At 38.5% G+C, this 25,126-nt stretch overlaps 3 protein-coding genes across 6 annotated transcripts in view; all 3 read left to right on the top strand.

Annotated features, from left to right (window-relative positions):
- Window positions 1–25,126, top strand: part of LOC307120270 (uncharacterized protein) — a 911,732-nt gene that overhangs the window by 262,711 nt on the left and 623,895 nt on the right. The gene's annotated exons all lie outside the window — the stretch shown is intronic.
- On the top strand, window positions 1,617–23,416 carry LOC307120276 (uncharacterized protein). Its single transcript, XM_079807231.1, has 6 exons — window positions 1,617–1,873; window positions 11,920–12,243; window positions 12,476–12,805; window positions 21,245–21,577; window positions 21,680–22,018; window positions 22,259–23,416. Exons 1-6 carry the CDS (start codon window positions 1,696–1,698, stop codon window positions 22,378–22,380), a joined length of 1,626 nt encoding a protein of 541 aa, XP_079663357.1. The 5' UTR covers window positions 1,617–1,695; the 3' UTR covers window positions 22,381–23,416.
- On the top strand, window positions 3,087–5,950 carry LOC307120321 (uncharacterized protein). The gene is made up of 7 exons (XM_079807311.1): window positions 3,087–3,238; window positions 3,826–3,899; window positions 4,090–4,129; window positions 4,213–4,296; window positions 4,447–4,652; window positions 4,820–4,979; window positions 5,070–5,950. Exons 1-5 carry the CDS (start codon window positions 3,181–3,183, stop codon window positions 4,620–4,622), a joined length of 432 nt encoding a protein of 143 aa, XP_079663437.1. The 5' UTR covers window positions 3,087–3,180; the 3' UTR covers window positions 4,623–4,652; window positions 4,820–4,979; window positions 5,070–5,950.

Here is a 25,126-nt window from a genome sequence, read left to right as displayed (position 1 = left end):
ATCATGATGCACAATGATCAAATGATGCCTTTGATCATGCTTAATGTCAATGAATGGATACAAACACAGTAGTTTACTTCACAGATACAGGCTAACTATACACCGCTTTTATTTATTTTTTTTAAATATAAATAAATGTGTATATATTAATATAATAAATATTAAAAAATAAAATATTTGTACAGTGTTTCCCATTTGACTGTATACACTACCGGTCAAAAGTTTTAGAACGGTATACCGGTTTTTAAATGTTTAGTCTCTTCTGCTCGACCCAGACAGCATTTATGTTATTAAAATACCCCCAAAAATAAAATGTAATTTATTAATGTGATCAAAGCTGCATTTTCAGCATCATCAGAATGATTTCTAAAGGATCGTGTGACAATGAAGACTGGCCAGTCTTCATTGTCACATGATCCTTTAGAAATCATTCTGATATGATCATTTCTGCTCAAGAAACATTTATGATTATTATCAATGATGAAATCAGTTGTGTGAAACATTTTTTTTTTTTTCAAAAGAGAATTTTTTTTTCATCTGATCACATGAATATATTGCATATATTCAAATAGAAAACAGTTATTTTAAATTGTAAAAATATTTCACAATATTTGTCAATTTATTTAAAAACATTACAAAATCTTATTGGTCTGAAACTTTTGACCTGTGTAGCCTATGTTAGTATTATTTCCTTCACATTCATGTTACAAATAATACTGACACAAAGTATGAGGATATTTAATGTTAATGTAGTTTACTTTTACTTCAACTACAACGTTTGTATTATTTTAAAAATATATTAAATGTGTAACGTGTTATAAACTGCATAAACTGTTGTCACTGCATATTCAATCGTATTATTTCCTTCATGTTCATGTTGTTACAAATAATACTTAAACACAGAGAATGTGACATATTTCTAATTTTCAAATAAAAATAACAATTTAATACAAGGAACGAGTGAAACGTGTTTCTCTGAATGAAAACAGAGTAAAGTATTTCTAAAATAATAGATTTAAAATGTATTTGAACGGCTCATAATAAATAAATAAATAAATAAATAAATAAATAAATAAATAAATAAATAAATAAATAAATAAATAAATAAATAACATGTAAACAACAAATAATTGACTCTAAAGCCATATCATGGCGTTTCTGCAGAAAGACTTGAAAAGATTAAAGCCTTTTCATCCCTGAAAACGAAATGAATACGTTTTATTAATTAATAATCATTTAATATTAAGACAAATAATATCTTTTGACAAATACAAATAAAAAGCTTTAGCCTACTGATAAAACGTGAAAGACGTGAACAGATTCAATAGTAGCTACCACATCATGACACAGAAATCACACGCAACTCATATTCTTCATGCTTCTTTTGTCAAATGTCTCATTGGCTTAAATGTGACCAGAAAAGTGACTTTATTTAAAAGTATCAATGTTAAATATTGTAGACATTGATTCGATTAAAATCCATGTGAAAACAGCGTGAAAATAACATACCCATATGGTTAGCGCCACTCACTTACGGTTCTGTGGACGCAGTTCTGAAACTGTGGTGCTGCGGGGCTGCAGCTGGATACTATTGGCGAGGCCAGCGACTGATGTTCACAAGCCCACAAGGACAGATAAGAACGCACGGCCCAATACTCACTGCACTTTCACTTCTCCCCTAGCGAATAATATGTGATGTGTGGTTTTGTTACGAGGCTATATCTTCGAGCTAGCTCCTTTCGCTTTCATGTTGCAAAGGCGTTGGTATGTGTGGACAAAAATGGGCACAAAAGCGGCACTGATTTATCAGTGGAAAAGGTTGTGAAAATGAAGGTTTTTGTTTTTCTCAGTTGGTGTCTTTTTTTCATTCCAGGTAAGACCTTTGTTACAATCTCTCTTCTCGTATACGACGAGGAAGTGACTTTAATTTAGCATGAATTACTATCCCAGATAGCAAAAAATATCGGCACGGCTTCTTTTTGCCGCCGGCCCTAAGCTGTCGGCTATAGGTGCGTCCCGCTGGCGGTGATGAAACGTTTGCCGCCGAATACGTCACTCCCATTTCTTGCGAGATGCCGCGGCCGACTAGCCGGCGGGCCGCCGGCTTCATTTTCTCTGGCGGTTGCCTCCGCCTAATGGACCGCGGCCGGCTGGCGGCAAGCCGCTGTGAAATACAAGGATTTCTACTCTCAAATTCGACCAACCACGTTGGCTATGTTTGGCTTGTTGGGAAATAGAGTGGAACTGACAGCATTTTAACTAGTTCTCACATTTGAAGCGATTATAAAATCATAATAGCCTATATGTGAATTATATCAAATATTAGTTTTTTTTGCTCCAAAGCCATTAGGGTTTATAACAGATTCTTGACTCTTGATTCCATGATAAGGTTAGGTTTAGGAAATTACATTTAAATTTTCACTTGATTATTTGCATGTCGAGTGTGTTTAAACAGTGTTGGTCAATTTGACCCATAATGGATGTAATACTTTTTTTTTTTTTTTTAGCATAATAGGAGGGTTAAGAAAGTTTGAAAGTTCATTTTAGGATAACACTTATTTTTGTATTGCCCTTTTTTCTATTTCTTTTTGGACTGACTTTAAAATAGACATGACAAAAAATTAGAACTAACTTCATGACATTTTACTTTGTTTTCAAAACCCATATTTTTCTGAAAAACAAAAATATATTATTAATTATTTAGGAAAAATTCTACATTCATAAGACAAGAATAACTCAAAAGAAGCCCTCTAATATTACCTCTTATAAAGCTGATTTTTACAATATTTGAAACCCTCTCAAACATGAGGTCGCAAAACAAAAAGCTTACAAAAACAGAAACCTGAAAGCTTTTCAATTTCATGTGACTGCCTTAATATTATAAAGTATTTTCTATCTCAGAATTCTTATTTTTATTATTTATTTTATATACAGTGTTACATTTGTTGTTATTCTTTGTTCTACATATTCGGAACTGTACCACAATGCTTTATTATTTTTATTTTTCTCTCATTGTACTTTTTGTATTGTACTTGTCTATACATGTACTAATTTAAATAAAAATAAAATAAAAAAAAAACAGAGAAGTACCTCCACCGGCCGAGAGGGGCAGTATACCTAAAAAAGACGGAAGACAAACCGGTAAAACATACAGATTTACCATCAGCGGCCGCTCATCACATGGTTTTAGTATTTGAAGAGAGGAGATCAGAAAATATCCTCGACTACGAGCGTTTAAGTAAGTACATGTTTCCTTTTTGTGTCACACAATATTATGTTCATTTTTGATGTATATACCGGTAGGTTGTTTTAATTAGTTTGTTCAGACACGCACGCTGATATAGTGCACAATACACAGTTTTAGCTAACACGTGCTGTTTCGCCTTTTTTACACACTGAGTTCAAGCATGTGCTACATGTTAAAATGTATCTAGCTACTGTAGGTAAGTTAGCCAAAGCTTTACATCTAGAAAGACTTAAGTTTAACTTTTGGTGTTTTCTAACAAAACAGAATGATGTATATAGGTTATTTAAATTATTTTGTTAGTCCGAACAAGCATGCTGCTAGGTCAGTTTTAGCAAGTGTTAGCTAGCATGTGCTGTGTTGCTACTGTTCTTCTAGCATTTAAGGTCATTTATGAGTTATTTCTCTGAACTGCTGTACTTATTATGTTTGAGGACAATGCAGTTTACTTGATTCACTACACTGAATGAATACATTTTACTGTTCCACATTTGGCTGACCAGTTTTTCCCCCCACAGCATAGCTACTGTATATTCTGTATTTAACGTTAACAATGCGGTTTTGTTCACATTTTCTTGCAGATACCTTGACCAGAGCACAATCGGTTATCTTCATCCAAGAGACCTATTGTTGGACAATCGTTTCGGCTTTCAAGGTAAATAAATTGTTAGTCACAATGTCTAGTTACTGGGCTATAAGGAGAAGAATATTGAAAGGAGTTGAGATGGACAAACAGGAAATTGCAGATGTTGGAAACTTTAACAGTATGGAAAATTGTGCCTGTAGTTGTTGTTTTATATATATATATATAATTAAAATAAAATATTTTTTATGTAAATTTCCAGAATGAGAACCAAGCCCTGAGGGAAAGCAATGCACGAGCAGGTGAGAACATGCACTCTTTCTTAAATTTTACTTTTTTGACTGTGATGTAGGTCCAAAATTACCAAATGCCTTTCATTTTGTAGCTTCGGATGACAGCGGCTCACTTCATGAGCAGGTGAAGCAAGTTGGGACAATGTTGACGACGTTTGCTCGTACTGGGCAATCAGGTACAACTTGCAAACAACACCTGTGGTTGTTGGTTTAATTCCCACTGGGGCCACCTGTACATGTAGTAGACCTAGTTGTAAATGTCATAGTTTAGTAGTTGAGGGACCAGGACTGACTGCTTTATTCTTTTATTCTGTGAACCCCTGTAGGTGCAGATCAGACCCTAATGCTGCGACGTCTTGGAGAGTTTGGCGATGTTGTGCGTAGCATGGACAACAAAATGGACACTATGCTGCAACATTTCAGTGCCAATGTGTCTTTTGGAGAGTTATCCCTGCCAGGGGGTCTGTTACTCCCCCTAGACAACCCATTTGGCGTTGCTTGACAACAGTTTGAGGCAGGATAAAGAGCTCCAGTAAGTGTGCTGATTTTGTTTATAATGCTGTAGGGTAATCTAAAAAGTAAAATTTAAGATTGTACACTGCATATTCTACAGTCTGAATCACAGCCTGTCACATTTTTATATTTATGTATGAGAAGCTTCAGAGATATGTAATTTGTAACACTTTTTTGTATTTTCAGCTTCGGTTTTTGGCAATCAAATGTGGGAGGGACCTAAAGACAACCGTGTGGCGAATACTTTAGAGTATCTTCTCTAATCACCTTTCCATTAATACAACCTGGACTGGTGTAGGGGATAAAGCATGTTTTAGAGACATGTTCCTGAAGACCATTGTTCAAAGTAATATATATATAAATTTGTTATATATTTAAGTAGATGTGTGTGGCCTTATGACATTCACATGGAATGACAGATCTGTATTTTCTACAGGAGCCATCCGGAAGAACCCGGCAACCCAGGATGCCACTGATGAGGCGGTCCAGGTTAGCGCTATGCGTTACCTGAAAGGAGCATCTGATCGTGAAGGTGGAAAAAGACGCCGCACAGCTGAGAGGGACCCACAGCCGACCTCTTACACCTAGGCTGACTACTGACACCTGGAACCCTTTCTTTATCCTGCAGTCAGTAACATCAAGACCCCTAAAGAAGCCAGAAGTTTCAGGCTACACTCACCCAATCCACACTGTTCACTGTGGAAATTACTTTTTTTTTATTCCCTGTGACCCTGCCTTGAAGGCAGCTCCTTGGATAGATATGGGATGGCGAGGTTGTTTGTCCTTTATATAGGCGCACAAGAAATCACTGAAGATAAGCCAATTTGCGCTGCCTCATTCTGGAGGTCGGGGAAAACCGGAGAACCCATAGTCAGGCTTGTTATAATGTTCTGTTCTACTACTGTTCTATTCTTCTCCAGAGCTTTACTCTAAATTATTACCATTTATGCTATTGTTAGAAATGGCTTGTTAAATGTGATGTTATACCTCGATTTATTTGGTATCCTGCACATTCTTTGGTACCAAATATCCTCATTATTTGATATAATATTTAATGGTAATTCTTTTCATCCCAGAGCTGACCTATTTGTTATTAACAAATATTGTAAGTGTTATAATTTGCTTGTAAGGCTGTTTTTTTTTTTTTTTTTAAACCAAAATTTAATTGGAAACATGCAGGTTCTTTAGTAAAAATGTTTTTTGTTATTTATAGGCCTATTTAAGCTTATTTATTGTCTGTTATATTTAATTTATATTATCTTGTATCATTGACAGTTAATGTACTTTGAAATGTGGAATAAAAATGCCAAATGGGAATTTATCTGGTTTGTTCAATTATTATCCATCATAAACTGCATGTTACAAATATATGAATAATAAATATATATATTATTTATTACACAATAAGCGGAGGCAGATCGTTCGAAAAAAGCGTTTGCCTCCGCCGGGCCGCCTTCTGGTATAAAGGCGGCGGAACGGCGGTTTGCCTGCGGGCCGGCGGCGGTACGAAGGCGGTAGGAAGCCGGCTGCCGCTTTTAAAAAGCGGCTGCCGCCGGCGGTGCGCCGTCAAACGTGTTTGCGATTACGCAATTCTGACGCTTCTACAGCCGCCGGATCACCGCCGGTGGTCCGCCGACTCATTGCTATCTGGGATGGCATACACTCAACAGAAATATATCTTAGTTATTGCTGTTTGAAGAAGGCGGGTCTTAGAATGACATTATGAATTGTGTGGGTTGTATAAGAAACTGGTGTTCTTAAATGTTGTCCTTCTGCTCTTTGTACAAAGAGTTACGTCATATATGTTCAAGTGAAAGCAGTGCGGTTGCGGTACTGCGCAGCTCCATGCTGCGTTCCAGTTCATTTTTATTATGCCTTCACTCTTAAAGGAACTGTATGTAAGAAATGTATTTCAATTAATCATAAAATGGCCCTGATATGTCACTAGACATTAAGAAATCATGTTAATTTCAAATACTTATATCACTGACAACGGTTGTCCGGCCAAGATATTGTCATTTTAAAAGTGAAGTTGCAGCCCTCAACTGATGTTGATGTTGACATGTTGTGTCATGCCTGAAGCGCCACCCTCCACCTATCTACCAATCACGAAGTCAGTAGTGTTTCTGCATTCGGGTTGCCAGCTCTGCTCTAGTTACCACAGCTGCAGCTACAAACTTTTTGGATAAACAATGTCTAACTTTACGAAACCTAAACGACCTCGTTATGAATCAGAAAAACGTTGTGACAGTGTCCGAAATAAAACAAGGATTTGTATAAGAGATGCCTTTGAAAGATGGAGACGGCTGAAAACGGAGAATAATTTGAAGACTGATGCCAACGTTGCTAATTTTCTCCTGGACAGGTAAGGTTCATCTATGTTTGGCTAACTTGTACTTAATGTAAATGGACATTTTCAAATATTCATGACAGTCGAACAAAGTTATGCATGTTCGTGCAAAGTAACGTTAGGTTAGCGCAGATGGAGGAGGTGGGTCATTGAATTGAAAAGGTATAAAGGAATTGTTTGGTAAATAAAAACGGCGAGTCGTCATTGCTAACATTAGTAATGCATTATCAGAGCCCGTTTCTCTGTCATTATGCTGGGACGCTGAGGAAAACAACATTAGCACGCTTATTATTGCAATGTGAAAACGTATTTGAGACTGTAGCCTAACGTTACCTCAGTAAAAATTATTCCTCATTCGTTCTTCGCATATATAGTGGACAAAACATGCTGCAAGTTGACCTGTATGACCATTGCTAATGTTATTTAGCTTTGCTGTAATTTTACTATAGTATTTTTTCATGTGGGAATGTAGGCTACTGTCACATACGAGCGTTCATATTTACGATTAGTTTTGGCTAATCGCCATTAGTAAATTTTTGTGATTCATAATTACTTCACAAAACATCGCTCTTGAAGCATAAACATAATTAACAGAAAGAAAAAAAACCTTGTCACTTGCCATTGAAAGCTCCTAGCAGCCTACGTTCCTGCTGGATCCTGCAGCCTAGCTGGCAACCTCGAGTCAGGGGAGGGGGAGAGGGGAGACCCGCTCAACAGTAATTTGAAAGTGATTGCAGTACCAGTTTTGGCCACAGTCCTACATACAGCTCCTTTAACTTCCCTCCGTCTCGTTCACTCCGATGTGCTTCATTGCTTACGTCGCATGAGTGCCCACTACTGGAGGAACATTTGCAATGGACTGAACTGGAACGAAGCCCTTGATCACTTCGAATCCACTATGGAGTTGATTTATCTTTTTTTTTTTCCTTTACGGAATTGTTTAATGCAGCATTCTATGTGTATATAGGTGTATTTGGGTTGTTTTAAATGTTTTTAAAAAGAATAAAAATATCATAGAGTTGTTTGTGGTGGGGTAAATTAAACGCGATATGCGGTGATGTCACAATCGTGTTGCATTGTGGTATATGAAGCTGCCTGAAGTGTACATATGAAGTAGACTCGCTCCCTCGTCAAAATCGAGGGCGCAAGGGTCTGTCCATTTAAACTTCCCTTGTCCACTTCACGAAGTGGAACGCACTTCAAAATGGCGGCGGGGATCCCCCCGAGGGGAAGTGCTTAGGGAAGTTCGCAAGTGCGTGTCTAGGGTGCTTTCACTTCTCTAGTTCGGTTCATTTGGTCCGAACCAAGGGCAAACAATTATACATTGTAGCATTTTTCAGCTTTTTTGGTTCCTTTTCACACCACACTGAATGCTTCGGTCCGAACCAGTTGAAACTAACCAAAATGCAGTCATATGACAACATACACATCACTCATTGGCCATGGCGTATTTGCAACCTGGTCTCACAGAATTTCATGACATGAACACGGGCACCTTAACTCAAAATCTGAGGCAGTTTCACGGAATCGCCGAAAATTCCGTGATGTCTCCACGGAAGTGATTCCTATGCAAGTCAATGACAGTAAAAAATAGACATGATTTTATGAATATTTATAGGCTACTTTTATATTTTGGAGCAACTAACTCCACTCCTACCCTAAACCTACCCACTCTCAACAATATAAAACACATAACAGGCTAATAAAAGTACAGTCACTGGTATTTATTGCAAAAACTGACCAAAAACAGCATAAAAGTGTTAACTCATGTTCCATTCCAAGTCTTCTGAAGTCACACGATGTCTTCATGTAAAGAACGGAGTTGATCTTAATGTTTTAATTGCTAAAATGATGATCCCGCTGCTCCCTGAACACACTCATTCATATCTCATTCAAATAATACACACGACTCTTTAGAGTGACGCAATCTGTCACGAGACACACGAGAGCCAATGGCATTTTACAATCAAAACCGACGTAATGATGCAATTGGTCACGAGACATACGACAGCCAATGCTGTCAAAGCTGACGTAACGTTTCTTCCGGCGGTAAAATTTGAAATGTGTTTTTGATCTTTGGCGGATGGACTCGACGCTGCTGATCGCTTTTGGGGATGTTCTTCACACAAATTAATCGTTTGGCCTTGGAACACTTGGAATATTTGTACTTTTTGAATAAATTGTGCCTGCAGTCGTATCTGCCTGTTATATCCTGTTTTTTATAATACACAAATGGGTAGGTTAAGGGAAGGGAATGTGTTATGTGTTAAAAACGTGTCTAAATACTGTAAATTAAAAAAAAATTAACAATTGTAAATAAAATTATGCTGGCTGATAAAATGGAGAATCACACTCCATGTCATAATGGAAAAAATCATAGTTTCATGATGATAACCATGCCCAAAGTGTCTGTATACTGTCATTGACTTACATAGGCATCACTTCCGTGGACCATCACAGAATTTTCGGCGATTCCGTGAAACTGCCACGGATTTTGAGTTAAGGGGCCGTGTTCATTTCACGGAATTCTGTGAGATTGCGTATTTCCTATACTGCGACTGTGCGTGCTGCGTGCGTGCGTGCGTGCGTGTGTGTGTGTGTGTGTGTGTGTAACTACGGGCACTTTTAAGTCCCAGCAGTGAAATTTTAGATTTATATTCAAATTTGTTATATGATGCTTTTTCAATTCACAGTGCCATTACACACCTTCACAAAAATATAATTACTGATTAATGTGATTTAATATAATATTATGAAGCATTTATAGCTCAAAACACCATTTTTGTTAATGTCCCACACCTGTGGTCTCAATGTTGAGATGCATAAAATAAGCAAATTTAATTACAATTTGACATAATTTCAAACGGAATTGTTTAACATACAGATTCATTTACAGCATTTTAAAATTATTTGTATTATTTACTGATCATTTTCATGATTTTTTTTTAAACTAAATGTGCCTGTCTCACACTTTTGAGTCCTTACCGCAACAATGGAAAAATTATGAAATTTTATCAAACACAAACAAGTCTAGTTTCTATGGAAACAGAAATTATAACTTGAGCACATTGCTGACAGACTGGGCCAGTTTTAGTATACTATGTTGTTCTCTACAGTAGCCTGTTTTTGATTTCGTGGCACTTTAACATTGTGTCCTTACCGACACAAGATCTGTCATCTGTCAATCTGTCATAAAAAGTCAAATATGTTATATTTTGTGTGTATGGAAACAATAGACATCTAAGGTTACTGTAAAATCTTTACATGGCATAGAAAAAAACATGAAATTCACTATTTTTATATATATATTTTTTATATCAGTACTTAAAAAAAACTGCATCAAATTTGAAAAAGCTATTTCAATATATAAATTTTTATAGAAATTAATAAAGAAAAAAATATAAAATTAACGTTATTGTAATGTTGCGGTAAGGACACTTTTTAAGAAGATGACCCAAAAAACATTGAAAATAAACATGTTCCAGATTAAAATCTTAATGACTACATTCAATTTTGTGTAACTTTTTATATGTATTACAGACTGTGATGGTTAAAATGTAAATTAATTGAGATTGAGATTAAAATTTGGATAGTCATATTCCCATAGTTGCCCATAGTTGCAGAAACACCCATTATATACACACCGATCAGGCATAGCATTATGACCACTGAGAAGTGAAGAAAATAACACTGATGATCTCTTCATCACGGCACCTGTTAGTGGGTGGGATATATTAGGCAGCAAGTGAACATTTGTCCTCAAAGTTGATGTGTTAAGCAGGAAAAATGGCAAGCGTAAGGCTTTGAGCGAGGGCCAAATTGTGATGGCTAGACGACAGGGCAGAGCATCTCCAAAACTGCAGCTCTTGTGGGGTGTTCCCGGTCTGCAGTGGTCAGTATCTATCAAAAGTGGTCCAAAGAAGGAACAGTAGTGAACTGGTGACTGGGTCATGGTGAGCGACCAAGGCTCATTGATGCATGTGGGGAGCGAAGGCTGGCCCGTGTGGTCTGATCAAACAGACGAGCTACTGTAGCTGTACAAAGTACACAATCTTCCCCCCAACCACCGCTCCACCGCCGGTAGTTGGTCCATTACCACCATGGTGGTAAAAAACTGCCACCGTCACAGCCCTAGTAACCCATACTCAGAATTTGCCCTCTGCATTTCATTTTACCCATCTAAGCAGGGGACAGTGGGGGCTGTTGGCTGAAACAAGCCCTTCCAAGCCCGAACAAGTTTGTTCTGTCACGTGACGGGTATGGGTGAAAGGAGCAAGGATGAATGCAGAAGAATTTGGGCTTTATTGATAACAAAAATATAAACAAAACAAACAAAAACTACTCACAAGGGGAAAAACCAGAACATACCACACACAAGGAACCATGAAACATGACGCAATGACAATGAACCAACAAAGGAATGCAAACACAAGGAGACTAAACAGGGGAGCAAACAAGGCAATAAATGAGGGAGGACAGGTGGGGCAAATGAACCAATTATCAGGTAATAAGAGGGGCGGGGTCAAGACAATAGACATGAGAACACATGGCACAAAGAAACACATGACAAGCCATGTGCTCACACAAAACATGACAATATAGCGGTGTCAGGGTTCTGTCACAAACCCAGGAGCAAAACTAAACCGAAGTGATGGAACCCTGACAATTAGAGCACACACATTGGGAGTAGAGAGTAGTGAACACACACAGCAATCCATGGAAACACACACACACACAGAGCAGTGGGCAGCCAATTTTGCTGTGGTGCCTGACTCTCTTTCTAACCATTAGGCCACGACTGCATGGTTATGAATCCAGACATATTTCTCTAGCTATATACCATTATCTTCAGAAAAAAAAAGTTGTATCATTTTGTATAATTTTATCTCACTATTCCAGAAATGATTTGTAATTTTTTTTTTTTTTTAATTTTCAGGTGCATACGATGTTGGTTCAGATAAAGTCTCAGTGTCTGTGATGAAGGGAGATTCATTCATTCTACACACTGGTGTTAAAACAATCCAACAAGACAGAATGACATGGTATTTTAATGACACCCGCATCGCTCAGATATCTGGAGATCAGAGTAAGATCTGTACAGATGATCAGTGTAAAGAGAGATTCAGAGACAGACTGAAGCTGGACAATCACACTGGATCTCTGACCATCACAAACACCAGAAACACAGACACTGGAGAATATCAAATACAAACCATCAACAGAAGGATCATTCAAAAGATCTTCAATGTTGCTGTTCGTGGTGAGTCATATAACATGTTAAATATGCCTAAATCACATCAATCATGATTTTCTTTTCTTTTTCTTCTTTATTATTGTTATACGCTAAAAGTGTATGGTCTTCAGAGACTGTAAAGCACAGAGATGGTCCCAAGTGTGCACTACTACTCGGGCATATGTCTGTTTTTGTACTGTAGTTGTTTTGTTTCCAAAAATATCCTCCAATCATCTGTTTGTTTGTGTTACTGGTGCAGAGAAAGATACATTGAAGACGAAGTCAGCAAAGGAGGGAGAATCTGTCACTTTAGATCCTGCTAGAACAACAAAACGAAATTATTCAATGACGTGGTATTTTAATGACATTAGCATCGCTGAAATCACTGGAGATCAGAGTCAGATCTGTACAGATGATCCGTGTAAAGGGAGATTCAGAGACAGACTGAAGCTGGATCATCAGACTGGATCTCTGACCATCACAAACATCAACACCACAGATGCTGGAGAATATAAACTGGAGATCAACAGTAACATCGACCGTCACCACAGCATCATCAGCATTAGGAGATTCAGCATTACTGTCACTGGTGAGTGTAATTTAGTCAATCAATGCACTTTCCTTTGCAATTAGAAAATGCAGTTCAATATTGTGTATTTATAGTTTTTTTATTTATTGTGGGATGTTTGAAAAAGTGAGCTTTTATATTATATAATTGTATTATAATTTTACCCTTATGAATTAGTTTATTCTATCGGCCTGTATGTATGCTTGGGCTGTTAAGAAATTAAATATGAACCAATACTAAATATTAATATATTTATATTAAATATAAAACAATACAATACACAAACTACTTTTTCTATGTAGACAAATGGCCTATTTCTCTCAAATATTGTTCACAAATCTGTCTAAATCTGTGTTAGTGAGCACTTCTCCTTTGCCGAGATAATCCATCCACCTCACAGGTGTGGCATATTAAGATGCTGATTAGATAGCATGATTATTGCACAGGTGTGCCTTAGGCTGGCCACAATAAAAGGCCACTCTAAAATGTGCAGTTTTACTGTATTGGGGGGGTCCATGGGGGTCAGAAAACCAATGGGTGACATGTCCGGTGAGTGTGCTGGTCATGCAAGGAATTGGGTACAGATCCTTGCAACATGGGGCTGTGCGTTATCATGCTGCAACATGGTGATGGTCGTGGATGAATGGCACAACAATGGGCCTCAGGATCTCATCACGGTATCTCTGTGCATTCTGTTATCGGCCCAGTTATTGCTGGGCCTGGGTTATCCTTCTGTGTGTTTTCTGTGTGGTTTTGTTTGCAGGTGTGCTGTTTAGTGGGGGTGTGGTTTTCCACCTGAAGCTCATTCTCTTACCTATAAGAACGGGAGCGCTATGATTGCGAGGGGGGCCCACGATGTGACTGCACTTCAATTTCGGTTGTTGTTTTTGGTTGTTATATTAATTTGGTTGCATCCATTCAGATCCCAAGCACATTACAATCCCATGCATGCTCTCCCTACTGACGACACTAATACTGATTACTGATTGTTTATATATTTGTTTATTATGCTGTTTAATTTAATAAACTACTCTTTTTCGCTACTTGCTGGTCCATGTCGCCTCCCGTTCATGTTACAATTGTGAGCCGGTTGTAACAATTCAAAATGCCATCAATAAAATGCACCTGTGTTCGTTGTCCATAACATACGCCTGCCCATACCATAACCCCACCGGCACCATAGGCCACTCGATCCACAATGTTGAAATCAGCAAACTGCTCACCCACACAACGCCATACACGCTGTCTGCCATCTGCCCTGTACAGTGAAAACCGGGATTCATCCGTGAAGAGAACACCTCTCCAAAGTGCCAGACGCCCTCGAATATGAGTATTTGTCCACTCAAGTCGGTTATGACGACGAAATGCAGTCAGGTCGAGACCCCGATGAGGACGACGAGCATGCATATGAGCTTTCCTGAGACGGTTTCTGACAGAAATTCTTTGCTTATGCAAACCGACTGTTGCAGCAGCTGTCCGGGTGGCTGGTTTCAGGCGATCTTGGAGATGAAGATGCTGGATGTGGAGGTCCTGGGACCATGTGGTTACATGTGGTCTGCGGTTGTGAGGCCGGTTGGATGTACTGCCAAATTCTCTGAAACACCTTTGAAGATGGCTTATGGTAGAGAAATGAACATTCAATTCATGGGCAACAGCTCTGGTGGACATTCCTGCAGTCAACATGCCAAATGCACACTCCCTCAAAACTTGCAACATCTGTGGCATTGAGCTGTGTGATAAAACTGCACATTTTAGAGTGGCCTTTTATTGTGGCCAGCCTAAGGCACACCTGTGCAATAATCATGCTGTCTAATCAGCATCTTGATATGCTACACCGGTGAGGTGGATGGATTATCTCGGCAAAGGAGAAGTGCTCACTAACACAGGTTTAGACACATTTGTGAACAATATTTGAGAGGAATAGGCCTTTTGTGTGCATAGAAAAAAGTCTTATATCTTTGAGTTCAGTTCATGAAAAATGGGGGCAAAAACAAGTGTTGCATTTATAATTTTGTTCAGTGTAATAGCTATACAATAAACTATAACTGTGTAAAAAAAAAAAAAAGGTCAGCTTAAGGTAGCTACAAGTATTAAATGCAGTTAAATAATGTGAAAATAACTCCAATATCACCATCAATGAAGTGAAGATAATGGGTAGACGTTCAGTCTAGGTGCTAATTCTGGGTTTATTACCAGGTTCACTCAGGTGTGTCGGCCAGAACACCACTTAAGGCCAAATCTCCAGAGTATGAAATGAAGAGAGGAGAGATAGTTCTTTTTATTCTGTTTATTCCTTCCTCTTTCTTGTATAAGTGAGTTTAAAGGTGAGTATAATTTCGAGTGTGGTTTCTATAAAGATAGAACGAATACAAATGAATAAAGGAAACATATGCATACACTCATTCTTCCTTAAAGGGTTAGTTCACCCAAAAATGAAAATTCTGTCATTAATTACTCACCCTCACGTCGTTCGAGACCCGTAAGACCTCCGTTCATATTCGGAACACAAATGAAGATATTTTTGTTGAAAGCTGATGGCTGATAAAGGCTTCAGACAGGCCTCCATTGGCATTCAGTACACTTACACTCCCAAGACGGATAAAAGGCACTCAAAAGATCGTTACAAAGTCCATCTCACCACAGTGACTCTACAATAATCTTACGATGCGACGACAATAGTTTTTGTGCGCAAAAAAAATCTAAATAACACCTTTTTCCAACTTGTTACTGCCTTCCGTGTGTGCCTCCACGACGCATGCGCGAGAATATGACGCAGATCCGGCGTTCGGACAGATGACCCAGAAGTGATTTGTTTACAATCAGAGGAAGACGCGCGTGTCTAAGCTGTTGGATTCTACATTGATCGTGCTTTAGGTCTCGGCGTAGTGCTCAAAATGAGGTTAGAGTGTGCATTTCATGGATTCCCAAACCCCGGCGCTACGTCATATTCTCGCGCATGCGTCGTGGAGGCACACACGGAAGGCAATAACAAGCTGGATAAAGGTGTTATTTTGATTTTTTTTTGCGCACAAAAACTATTGTCGTCGCATCGTAAGATTATTGTAGAGTCACTGTGGTGAGATGGACTTTGTAATGACATTTTAAGTGCCTTTTATCGATCTTGGGAGTGTAAGTGTACTGAATGCCAATGGAGGCCTATCTGAAGCCTTGCTCAGCCACCAGCTTTCAACAAAAATATCTTCATTTGTGTTCCGAATATGAACGGAGGTCTTACGGGTCTCGAACGACATGAGGGTGAGTAATTAATGACAGAATTTTCATTTTTGGGTGAACTAACCCTTTAAGCACTAATACACATTACAAACATAAAATAAACAGGAGTCAGAATATAACTATATCTCTCAAACTCTAAATGTCAGCAGAGAGAAAGGATTCAAATACTTATCAGATTTTCTACCATGCATTAAGTTACAAATAATGTAGATAGAACTTACTGTCGTCTATGATATACTTTAAAGCATCAATAGCGGTCCAGATAATGATATCTAACATCACTTAATATTTTATTCAACTACAGAATACTTAACATTCATCACATCAAGTATTGAATGAAGTAAACATGTCTAAACCCATTTAACCCGACGCAGTCTGATGGACCGAAGCTAGAAAGTAACGTGCGAACGTGGATATAATTAACACAACGGTCGTGTAGCGACCCTTACACTCCTAACTCTCATCCATATCGAATATCAAAATAACAGCTGACAAAGAAATACAATATCTCGAGTAATGCAGCAGATTTACTTACTTCTTTCATTCACGCACACTCTGAGGAAAATGTCACTCACAATAATCCAACCGACCGATGATCTCTATCATACTGCATACTAACTGCGTGACGTCAGATATAGTATACAAACCAGCGCGCGCTCTCGCTACCCTATTACACGCACTGAATAAACGGGAGTGAAAGTGAAACATAAAGCACATTATGGTCAACTGTACTAAATAATAGCAACACTAACATAACTTTGGGGCCTTTTCTACACAACCACTATGTCAAATGTATGTCTTGTCCTGTAGAACACATGTGGTGTGTTTATCATGTTTTGATTGATGTCATTAGATTAGATTAGATTAGATTAGATTCAACTTTATTGTCATTACACAAGTACAAGTACAAGGCAACAAAATGCAGTTTAGGTCTAACCAGAAGTGCAATAGCAGCAAGTGCAGGATATACAACGTTTGCATAAGTGCAGGACATGGATGTACTGAGTATATATAAATATATCTATAAATAGAGAGATGGTTATTACTATAAACAGAATTTACAGGTGAATATGTACAGTGAATAATATACAGATGGTTATTACTATAAACAGAATTTACAGGTGGATATGTAATATAATATACAGATGGCTATTACTATAAACAGAATTTTACAGATAGAGGTATACAATGATATGTTAGGCTAAAATGAGGAATATGGCAGTGGATTAAGGTAGTGCAATAAATTATGGACAGAAGCTATCCGAAAAAAAAAAGTGTAAAAGTGCAGTGGAAAGTGATTGCATATTACAGTTAGAAGTACGGTGCAAAATGCAAATGTAAACAGTAGGTACTGTAAATAACAGTCGGCAGTGCAAATGAGCATAATACAGTTAAGGTATGGTAGTGCAAAATGAATAAGTAAACAGTTGTGACTGTAATAAACAGTCGGTAGTGCAAATAACAAAGTGAAGGCGGATGTGAGGTAGGAGAGTTATCAGTATATGAGGGGAGTGGATCAGCGGGGGTTTGAGTTCAGTAAAGAGACAGCTCTGGGGAAAAAACTGTTCTTTAGTCTGCTGGTCCTGGTCCGGTGGATCCTGAAACGCCTGCCGGAGGGCAGGAGAGAAAACAGTCTGTGGGCTGGGTGAGAGGAGTCCTTGAGGATGCTGCGAGCTCGATGCAGGCAGCGTTTCCTCTGGATGTGCTCGATGGCAGGTAGTGGAGTCCCTGTGATGCGCTGGGCAGTTTTCACCACCCGCTGCAGTGCCTTGCGCTCCGCAACAGAGCAGCTCCCATACCACACTGCCACACAGTTGGTCAGGATGCTTTCTATTGCGCAGCGATAGAAGTTCACCAGGATAGCCGAGGAGAGCTGATTCTTCCTCAGTGTCCTCAGGAAGAAGAGGCGCTGGTGAGCCTTCTTGACCAGGCTGGAGGTGTTGGTCGTCCACGACATGTCCGCCGAGATGTGGATCCCCAGGAACTTGAAACTGGAGACACGTTCAACAGCCATTCCATTGATGTGGATGGTGTCGTGTGTGCATCTTGACTCCTTCCTGAAGTCCACGATGAGCTCCTTTGTTTTGGTGGTGTTGAGGAGCAGGTTATTTTCAGTGCACCATGTGGCCAGGTGCTGGATCTCCTCCCTATAGGCAGTCTCATCGTTGTTGCTGATGAGACCAATCACCGTAGTGTCGTCCGCAAACTTGACGATAGAATTAGATCCATACACAGGCTTGCAGTCGGAGGTGAAGAGGGAGTAGAGAAACGGGCTTTTGCACACAGCCCTGTGGTACACCAGTGTTAAGAGTGATGGATGTGGAGCAGGTGAATCCTGAACAAACATTCTGGGGTCTGTCAGTTAGGAAGTCCAAAATCCAGTTACACATTGAGGTGTTGATGCCCAGGTCTCCAAGTTTGGCTATTAACTTGGTTGGGATGACAGTATTGAATGCTGAGCTGAAGTCAACAAACAGCATGCGTGCGTAAGTGTTCTTATGGTCCAGATGGGTGAGCACAGAGTGCAGTGCCATGGAAACGGCATCCTCTGTGCTCCTATTGCTGCGGTAGGCAAACTGGTGTGAGTCCAATGTGGATGGTAGAGAGTCTTTTAGGTGTTCCAGGACCAGCCGCTCAAAGCAAAAAAAAGGTCTCTGGTCTCTTGTTTACCCCGTCCATCTTGTTTCCTGGTTATTGTTTAATTGGCCCCACCTGATCCCCTCCTGATTTGTTACCCTTTATAGTCTCCCCGTGTCTGCAGTCCTGTGTTGGATCGTTGTTTTATGTTGAATGTCGTCTGCTCCCTGTCGTGTTTCCTGTTTTCCTCCCCTGGGGGCGTATTACAGAAACATCTTAACTTTAGAATCTTATCTTATCTCTTTGGTAACCATGGCAATTTCAGTTAGGAACGCATTTAGGACAAAGGCTATTGCAGAATGACATTTCTTAAGTGCATAATCTTATCTTAACTATGGATAGGAAACGGGTATTACAGAAGCATCCTAACTCGACAAAAAAATCCTAAAAGCTGTCTTAACTTTAGGACAACCCCACTGGTGTCCTAACTTCAAAACTTTTTGAAATCCAACGGTAAACATCACAGTATAAAAGCCTTTTTCGAGAGAGCGTTACATTTATTAATTATATAAGATGAAAAGCAGCGACGTTTGATGGTGGAGAGACTTCTGGACGATCCAGAGGATGTGCTGTGCTTTGATGATAAAATGCTTGTAAATAATTACAGACTCCCACGACACATGATTTTGCAGTTAGTTGACGAATTGCGACCAACATTACAGAGGCCAACGAGCCGTCACAGAGCATTACTGGTCATTCACTGGCATAAAGTTGCTTCGACACTGGACGTTCGATATTCGCAAATTCGTAAAGTAACTTATCATATCTTATCTTATCAAGTTAAGACCTAAGATAGAACATTTCTGTAATACGCCCCCTGGTATTTAAGTTTATTTCAGTTTGATTTTCCCCCTTGCGGGTGTTTTGTTCATGTTTGTGTTTATTTTTACAATAAATCTACCCTTCCTGCAAATGAGTCCTCGCTCCCTTTTCTACACACTTACCCCTGACACTAGAGTTGTGTGAAGTGGGGGTAAATTAATCACGATCGTCACAATCATGGTGCATTGTGGTCTATGGAGCTGCCTGAAGTGTACATGCTGAGTAGACTCACTCCCTTGGTCAAAATCAAGGGTTCAAATCTGTCCAAATACATTTTTCCTTGGCCATTTGACGAAGTTGAACGGACTTTAATATGGCGTTGGGGATTCCCCCAAGGGGAAGTGCTTAGAGGAGTTCACGAGTTTAAAAGTGGACTGCCAAAAAGCAGAAAGAGTAAAAGGCACTCATTTCAGGGTCGCTGCAAAAGACTCGAGACATAAGCACAACAGTGGTGGCTGGTCAAAAGAGGGCGCTGGGTCGCCGCCCCCATCAAAATTCCAGAAATATACATGTATACAAAAATGATATAAAAGTGAAATAAAAATAAAATAGTTTACTCATTCGATGTGCTGGCTGTTAGTAAGAGCCTCAGTATTTAATAAAAACTGGCTTTGATGGGTTAACTATTTTATATGTTCTTCAATATGTTTCATGCGGTTTTATGCGTGAGGGACGCCGGACAAATGGATGTGTATCTGAGTCTAAAAATATAAGGGCAGCATGTGACCTGAATCTGGTCTCTAATTGGTTCTTAAAGATCCTCCTCCAGACGCAGGTCGTCCCTGGCGAATCAGAATTGGATGCGTGTTATTTTATCCAATCTGATTGGTTCTCATCACCTGTCATTCAACTTTCCATTCTTGGCCACTAAAGCGAAAGTGCGCGGGCGACACAGTCACTCCGACTCCGGCAAAACCTTTAGGATGATCAGTTTCGTAGAGATGGCAGCAGTTAAACCAAATTCTTTCACAAGGCGTTCGTTGGAAGATCCCGAACCGGACCAACGCGATTTACAAATCCAGCAGCAGCAGGCCAGTGACAGAGGACGCAGCTGCACTCGGAGCTTCACGCGCTTGTTATGAGAAACGTAATCTGACTGGATGTGTTGTTAGCAATGCCCTTTATTGCTTTCCCTGTCTTTTATTTCAAAGTGTTGGTACTGAAGTTTTGTGGACAACAACAGGGGTAAGAGACCTCAAATATCTGACTGAACAATGCAAACGTCATGACACTACTGAGATGACTGACTTTAATCAGAGAGTCATTGAGAAATTTGCTGGCCAGAAAGAAAGGAGAGCAAAATGTATGTTCTAGTCAACATGCTAGTCTGTTGTGGCTGTTTTCTTTTGTTTTTCATTTCCTCATTCTATTATATGTGGGAAATGAATGTGTAAAAAGGGAAGACACTGTTTTCTCTTCCATGCTCATCTCTATATACCCTATTCATTAACAACATGAATTCTTATTTCTGTGCCATAGTTATTATATTGATTAATAATAGATAGTTAGCTAATCTGTGTGCTCTGTATATGTGCATTTCTGAAATGCATAGCATGTACAAATCAATTTAAATTGTAATGTAGATGCATTTTCTGTGAAGCTGCTTTGAAATGATATGTATAAATCATAAATTTTGTAATGATATGAAAAGCGCTATACAAATAAATTTGAATTGAATTGAATGCTTGAATTTAGTAAACATGCATCTTGATACTAACCTTTCCTGTCATTGTGTTTTTTTATGACTTACAATAAACTTGATTTCAGATTCATCTGGTGTTGAGACAGATGGAGTGTCAGTGTCTGTGATGGAGGGAGATTCAGTCACTCTACACACTAATGTTGAAATGAACCAGCAAGACAGAATGAAATGGTATTTTAATTATATCCGCATCGCTCAAATCACTGGAGATCAGAGTAAGATCTGTACAGATGTTCAGTGTAATGAAGGTACTGAGAGATTCAGAGACAGACTGAAGCTGGATCATCACACTGGATCTCTGACCATCACAAACATCACAAACACAGACTCTGGAGAATATAAACTACAGTTCATCAGGAGAAGAATCATTCAAAAGATCTTCAATGTTGGTGTTCATGGTGAGTAATTTAACATTTAAAGGCAGGTTAAATATGCCTAAATCACATCATTATTCATTTGTTTACTATAGCAGTGACATTAAAAAATATTTCTCAAAACAGATAAACGAGATGAAGTGAAGAGAAAGTCAGTGAAGGAGGGAGAATCTGTCACTTTAGATCCTGGTGTAATAAGAAAACCAAATGATGTGACGACGTGGTATTTTAATGACTTTCTCATTGCTGAAATCACTGGAGATCAGAGTCAGATCTGTACAGATGATCAGTGTAAAGAGAGATTCAGAGACAGGCTGAAGCTGGATCATCAGACTGGATCTCTGATCATCACAAACACCACAAACACAGACTCTGGAGATTATCAACTAAAGACTGTCCACAGCATCCTTCTCCGCCACAGCATCAGCATCGTCAGCATAAAGAGATTCAGCATTACTGTCATTGGTGAGTGTAATTTCATTCCACTTTTGTGTAAAAGTCAGTTGTCCTCTGTAGTGCTGTTTCAAGTTGAGCACTCATGTGTAGCTGCTGTTCTTCAAAAACTCACCAGATGGCGACATTAATCAGTTCAATCAATATCATAAAACCAAAGTAGAAACATGTAAATGGCAGAAAAAGATAGTGGTATGTTATGTTGATCAGTCGACCTCTTGTAATAATGACTGTCTGTCTTTATCGTTACAGATTCAATTCTGCCTAAAGGTCTTATAGCAGGAATATATGCTTGGGTTGGTGTTGTTGTGCTGGTGGCTGCAACTGTAATTTGCTGGAAGAGCGTGAGAGAAAAAAAAAAAGATATGTTGTGAGATGTACTGTGCAAAATTATTTTAAATGAACAGTGGTGTGATTATCTGCTTTAGGGTCAGGGTGTAACAAGTACACTGTAAATAATTATCATCACTGTGTGTTGGAGATGCTTAGCTTTCACATGAATACTCAACCAGTCCAGGCTTTTGGCTTGAAATAAAATGAATGTTCACTGAAAAAAAAAATGTATATATAACAAAAAAAAAAGTCACTTATAGTTGCCACAGCAACATTTATCCTTTTCAATTTTTATGTACTAAAATAACTAAAACCCTAATAAAAATTAATAAAAACTATAGCCAAAAAGGAAAATATTTTTAAAAAATATATATAATTGTATCAAAATGATATTAAAATAACACTGTACTCATTGTAAATAACCTCAGAATGAGGTATTTGATGAAGTCTGTTTTTTATGTAAATGTTAAGAAAATGTATTTAAGTTTTATTGCTAAAATACTGATATACACACATATATATACATAACTCCCCACAAAACAGTTTTATGATCTTATAACAAATAATAAACTGGACGTGGATGTTTTAGTTTTACCAATGTTACCAGTTTTTTATTTTAGTAAGTTTTTATTGCATATTATCTTGTAATTCAGTGTATAATCAACAGGACATTGAGACATTGTTTTATTTAACTTTAAGATTTTTAAAATGTTTTTTTTTTTAAAGTCTCATGCTCTTAAAGGCTGCATTAATTTGATCACAAATATAGCAGAAAACAATACTATTGTGAAATAGTGTGAATACATTGTAAAAAAAAATTTTTTTCCTGTGATTAAAGCATCATTACTCCAGAAATCATTCTAATATGATGATTTGATACTTATTATTATTTATTATATTAAAAATGTTAGGATTTTTTTTCTAAGTATTTTTTGCCGATGTCAGAATTCGTGTAACATGTGGTGATTCTGACCAATCCCGAAACTCATCCACAGACTCGCAGGGTTTCGTACAAGGTTCCTCACTTCTAATGTTGACAGGCGCATACTCAACATGCTCTTCCTCATTACCATTCTGTAAAAAAAAAAAAACATACACAATGTATTAATAAAATATTTTCAATAAAAAATGACAAATTCAAATTAACTTGTAGGGTGTGTGTGTGTGTGTGTGTGTGTGCGTGCCAGAAGTTAAGTTAATAATTACGTTTTCTTTTCACTATTTCATGACCAAAGAGTAAAAACTTATACTGTGAAACATTGTTTACAATATTACAATAAACTGTTCTATTTTAATATATATATATATATATATATATATATATATATATATCACCTAAAAGATTATTAGGAACACCATACTAATACTGTGTTTGACCCTGTTACGAACACCTTGAGCAGTTGGAGGCTCCAATTGAAAGAGGAAACAGTTGTCATGGTTAACAGTGCTTTTATTATGGTGCACAGTGACAGTCATTCCGAATTGGTGGGAAGAAAACAAAACAAAAAAAAAATCAAAAACTCAGATGCAACAGAATATGAACGGAACAAAACATAAGGTCAAAACAATCTATATCAATAAAACATAACCTGACCTGTATGTGCAAACTGCACTACATAAGCAGCACTTTCCCAGAGACTCAGACTCAGACTCAGACTCAGACTCAGACTGTCCATGGTCTGCCTAGATCTCTCCTCGCCAACTAACTTTCTGAAGCCATTTTATAGGCCTTACTCCTCCTACCCTGGAACATACCATGTGAAAGGTAACACGTTTCACATACATCACAGGAATACATAATGAAAATAACAAAAACAAAAAATACAAATAAACATACATGCAAGACATCATATCTGCAAGTATACATAACATACATATTCATGACGCCGGTGTGTGCGCGTAACGTGCATGTGTATTTGTGTGTGTAGTCCATGCATAGTCACAGGCTTACCCTGTGACAGACCCCCTTTCGCCTTCAGAACTACCTTAAAGGGTTAGTTCACCCAAAAATGAAAATTCTGTCATTAATTACTCACCCTTATGTCGTTCGAGACCCGTAAGACCTCCGTTCATATTCGGAACACAAATGAAGATATTTTTGTTGAAAGCTGATGGCTGAGAAAGGCTTCATATAGGCCTCCATTGGCATTCAGTACACTTATACTCCCAAGACCGATAAAAGGCACTTAAAATGTCATTACAAAGTCCATCTCACAGTGACTCTACAATAATCTTACGATGCGACGACAATAGTTTTTGTGCGCAAAACAAAATCAAAATAACACCTTTATCCAGCTTGTTATTGCCTTCCGTGTGTGCCTCCACGACGCATGCGCGAGAATATGACGTAGCGCCGGGGTTCGAGAATCCATGAAATGCACACTCTAACCCCATTTTGAGCACTACGCCGAGACCTAAAGCACGATCAATGTAGAATCCAACAGCTGAGATACGCGCGTCTTCCTCTGATTGTAAACAAATCACTTCTGGGTCATCTGTCCGAACGCCGGATCTGCGTCATATTCTCGCGCATGCGTCGTGGAGGCACACACGGAAGGCAGTAACAAGTTGGAAAAAGGTGTTATTTTGATTTTTTTTGCGCACAAAAACTATTGTCGTCGCATTGTAAGATTATTGTAGAGTCACTGTGGTGAGATGGACTTTGTAACGATCTTTTGAGTGCCTTTTATCCGTCTTGGGAGTATAAGTGTACTGAATGCCAATGGAGGCCTATATGAAGCCTTTCTCAGCCATCAGCTTTCAACAAAAATATCTTCATTTGTGTTC

This window comes from Gobio gobio, assembly GCF_949357685.1.
Source record: "Gobio gobio genome assembly, chromosome: 24".
In the NCBI taxonomy this organism is placed as follows: Eukaryota; Metazoa; Chordata; class Actinopteri; order Cypriniformes; family Gobionidae; genus Gobio; species Gobio gobio.
The sequence above is the reverse complement of the archived record's forward strand: the minus strand, read 5'-3'. Positions and strand labels throughout refer to the sequence as shown.

Excerpts from the sequence above, each read along its gene's own strand:
- LOC307120276 (XM_079807231.1), top strand. The coding sequence starts at position 1,696 with ATGTGTGGTTTTGTTACGAGGCTATATCTTCGAGCTAGCTCCTTTCGC. Across the intron at positions 1,874-11,919 it reads GTGTCTTTTTTTCATTCCAG|GTGCATACGATGTTGGTTCA; the intron begins GTAAGACCTTTG and ends TTTAATTTTCAG. Across the intron at positions 12,244-12,475 it reads CTTCAATGTTGCTGTTCGTG|AGAAAGATACATTGAAGACG; the intron begins GTGAGTCATATA and ends TTACTGGTGCAG.
- LOC307120321 (XM_079807311.1), top strand. The coding sequence starts at position 3,181 with ATGGTTTTAGTATTTGAAGAGAGGAGATCAGAAAATATCCTCGACTAC. Across the intron at positions 4,130-4,212 it reads GGAAAGCAATGCACGAGCAG|CTTCGGATGACAGCGGCTCA; the intron begins GTGAGAACATGC and ends TTCATTTTGTAG. Across the intron at positions 4,297-4,446 it reads TGCTCGTACTGGGCAATCAG|GTGCAGATCAGACCCTAATG; the intron begins GTACAACTTGCA and ends GAACCCCTGTAG.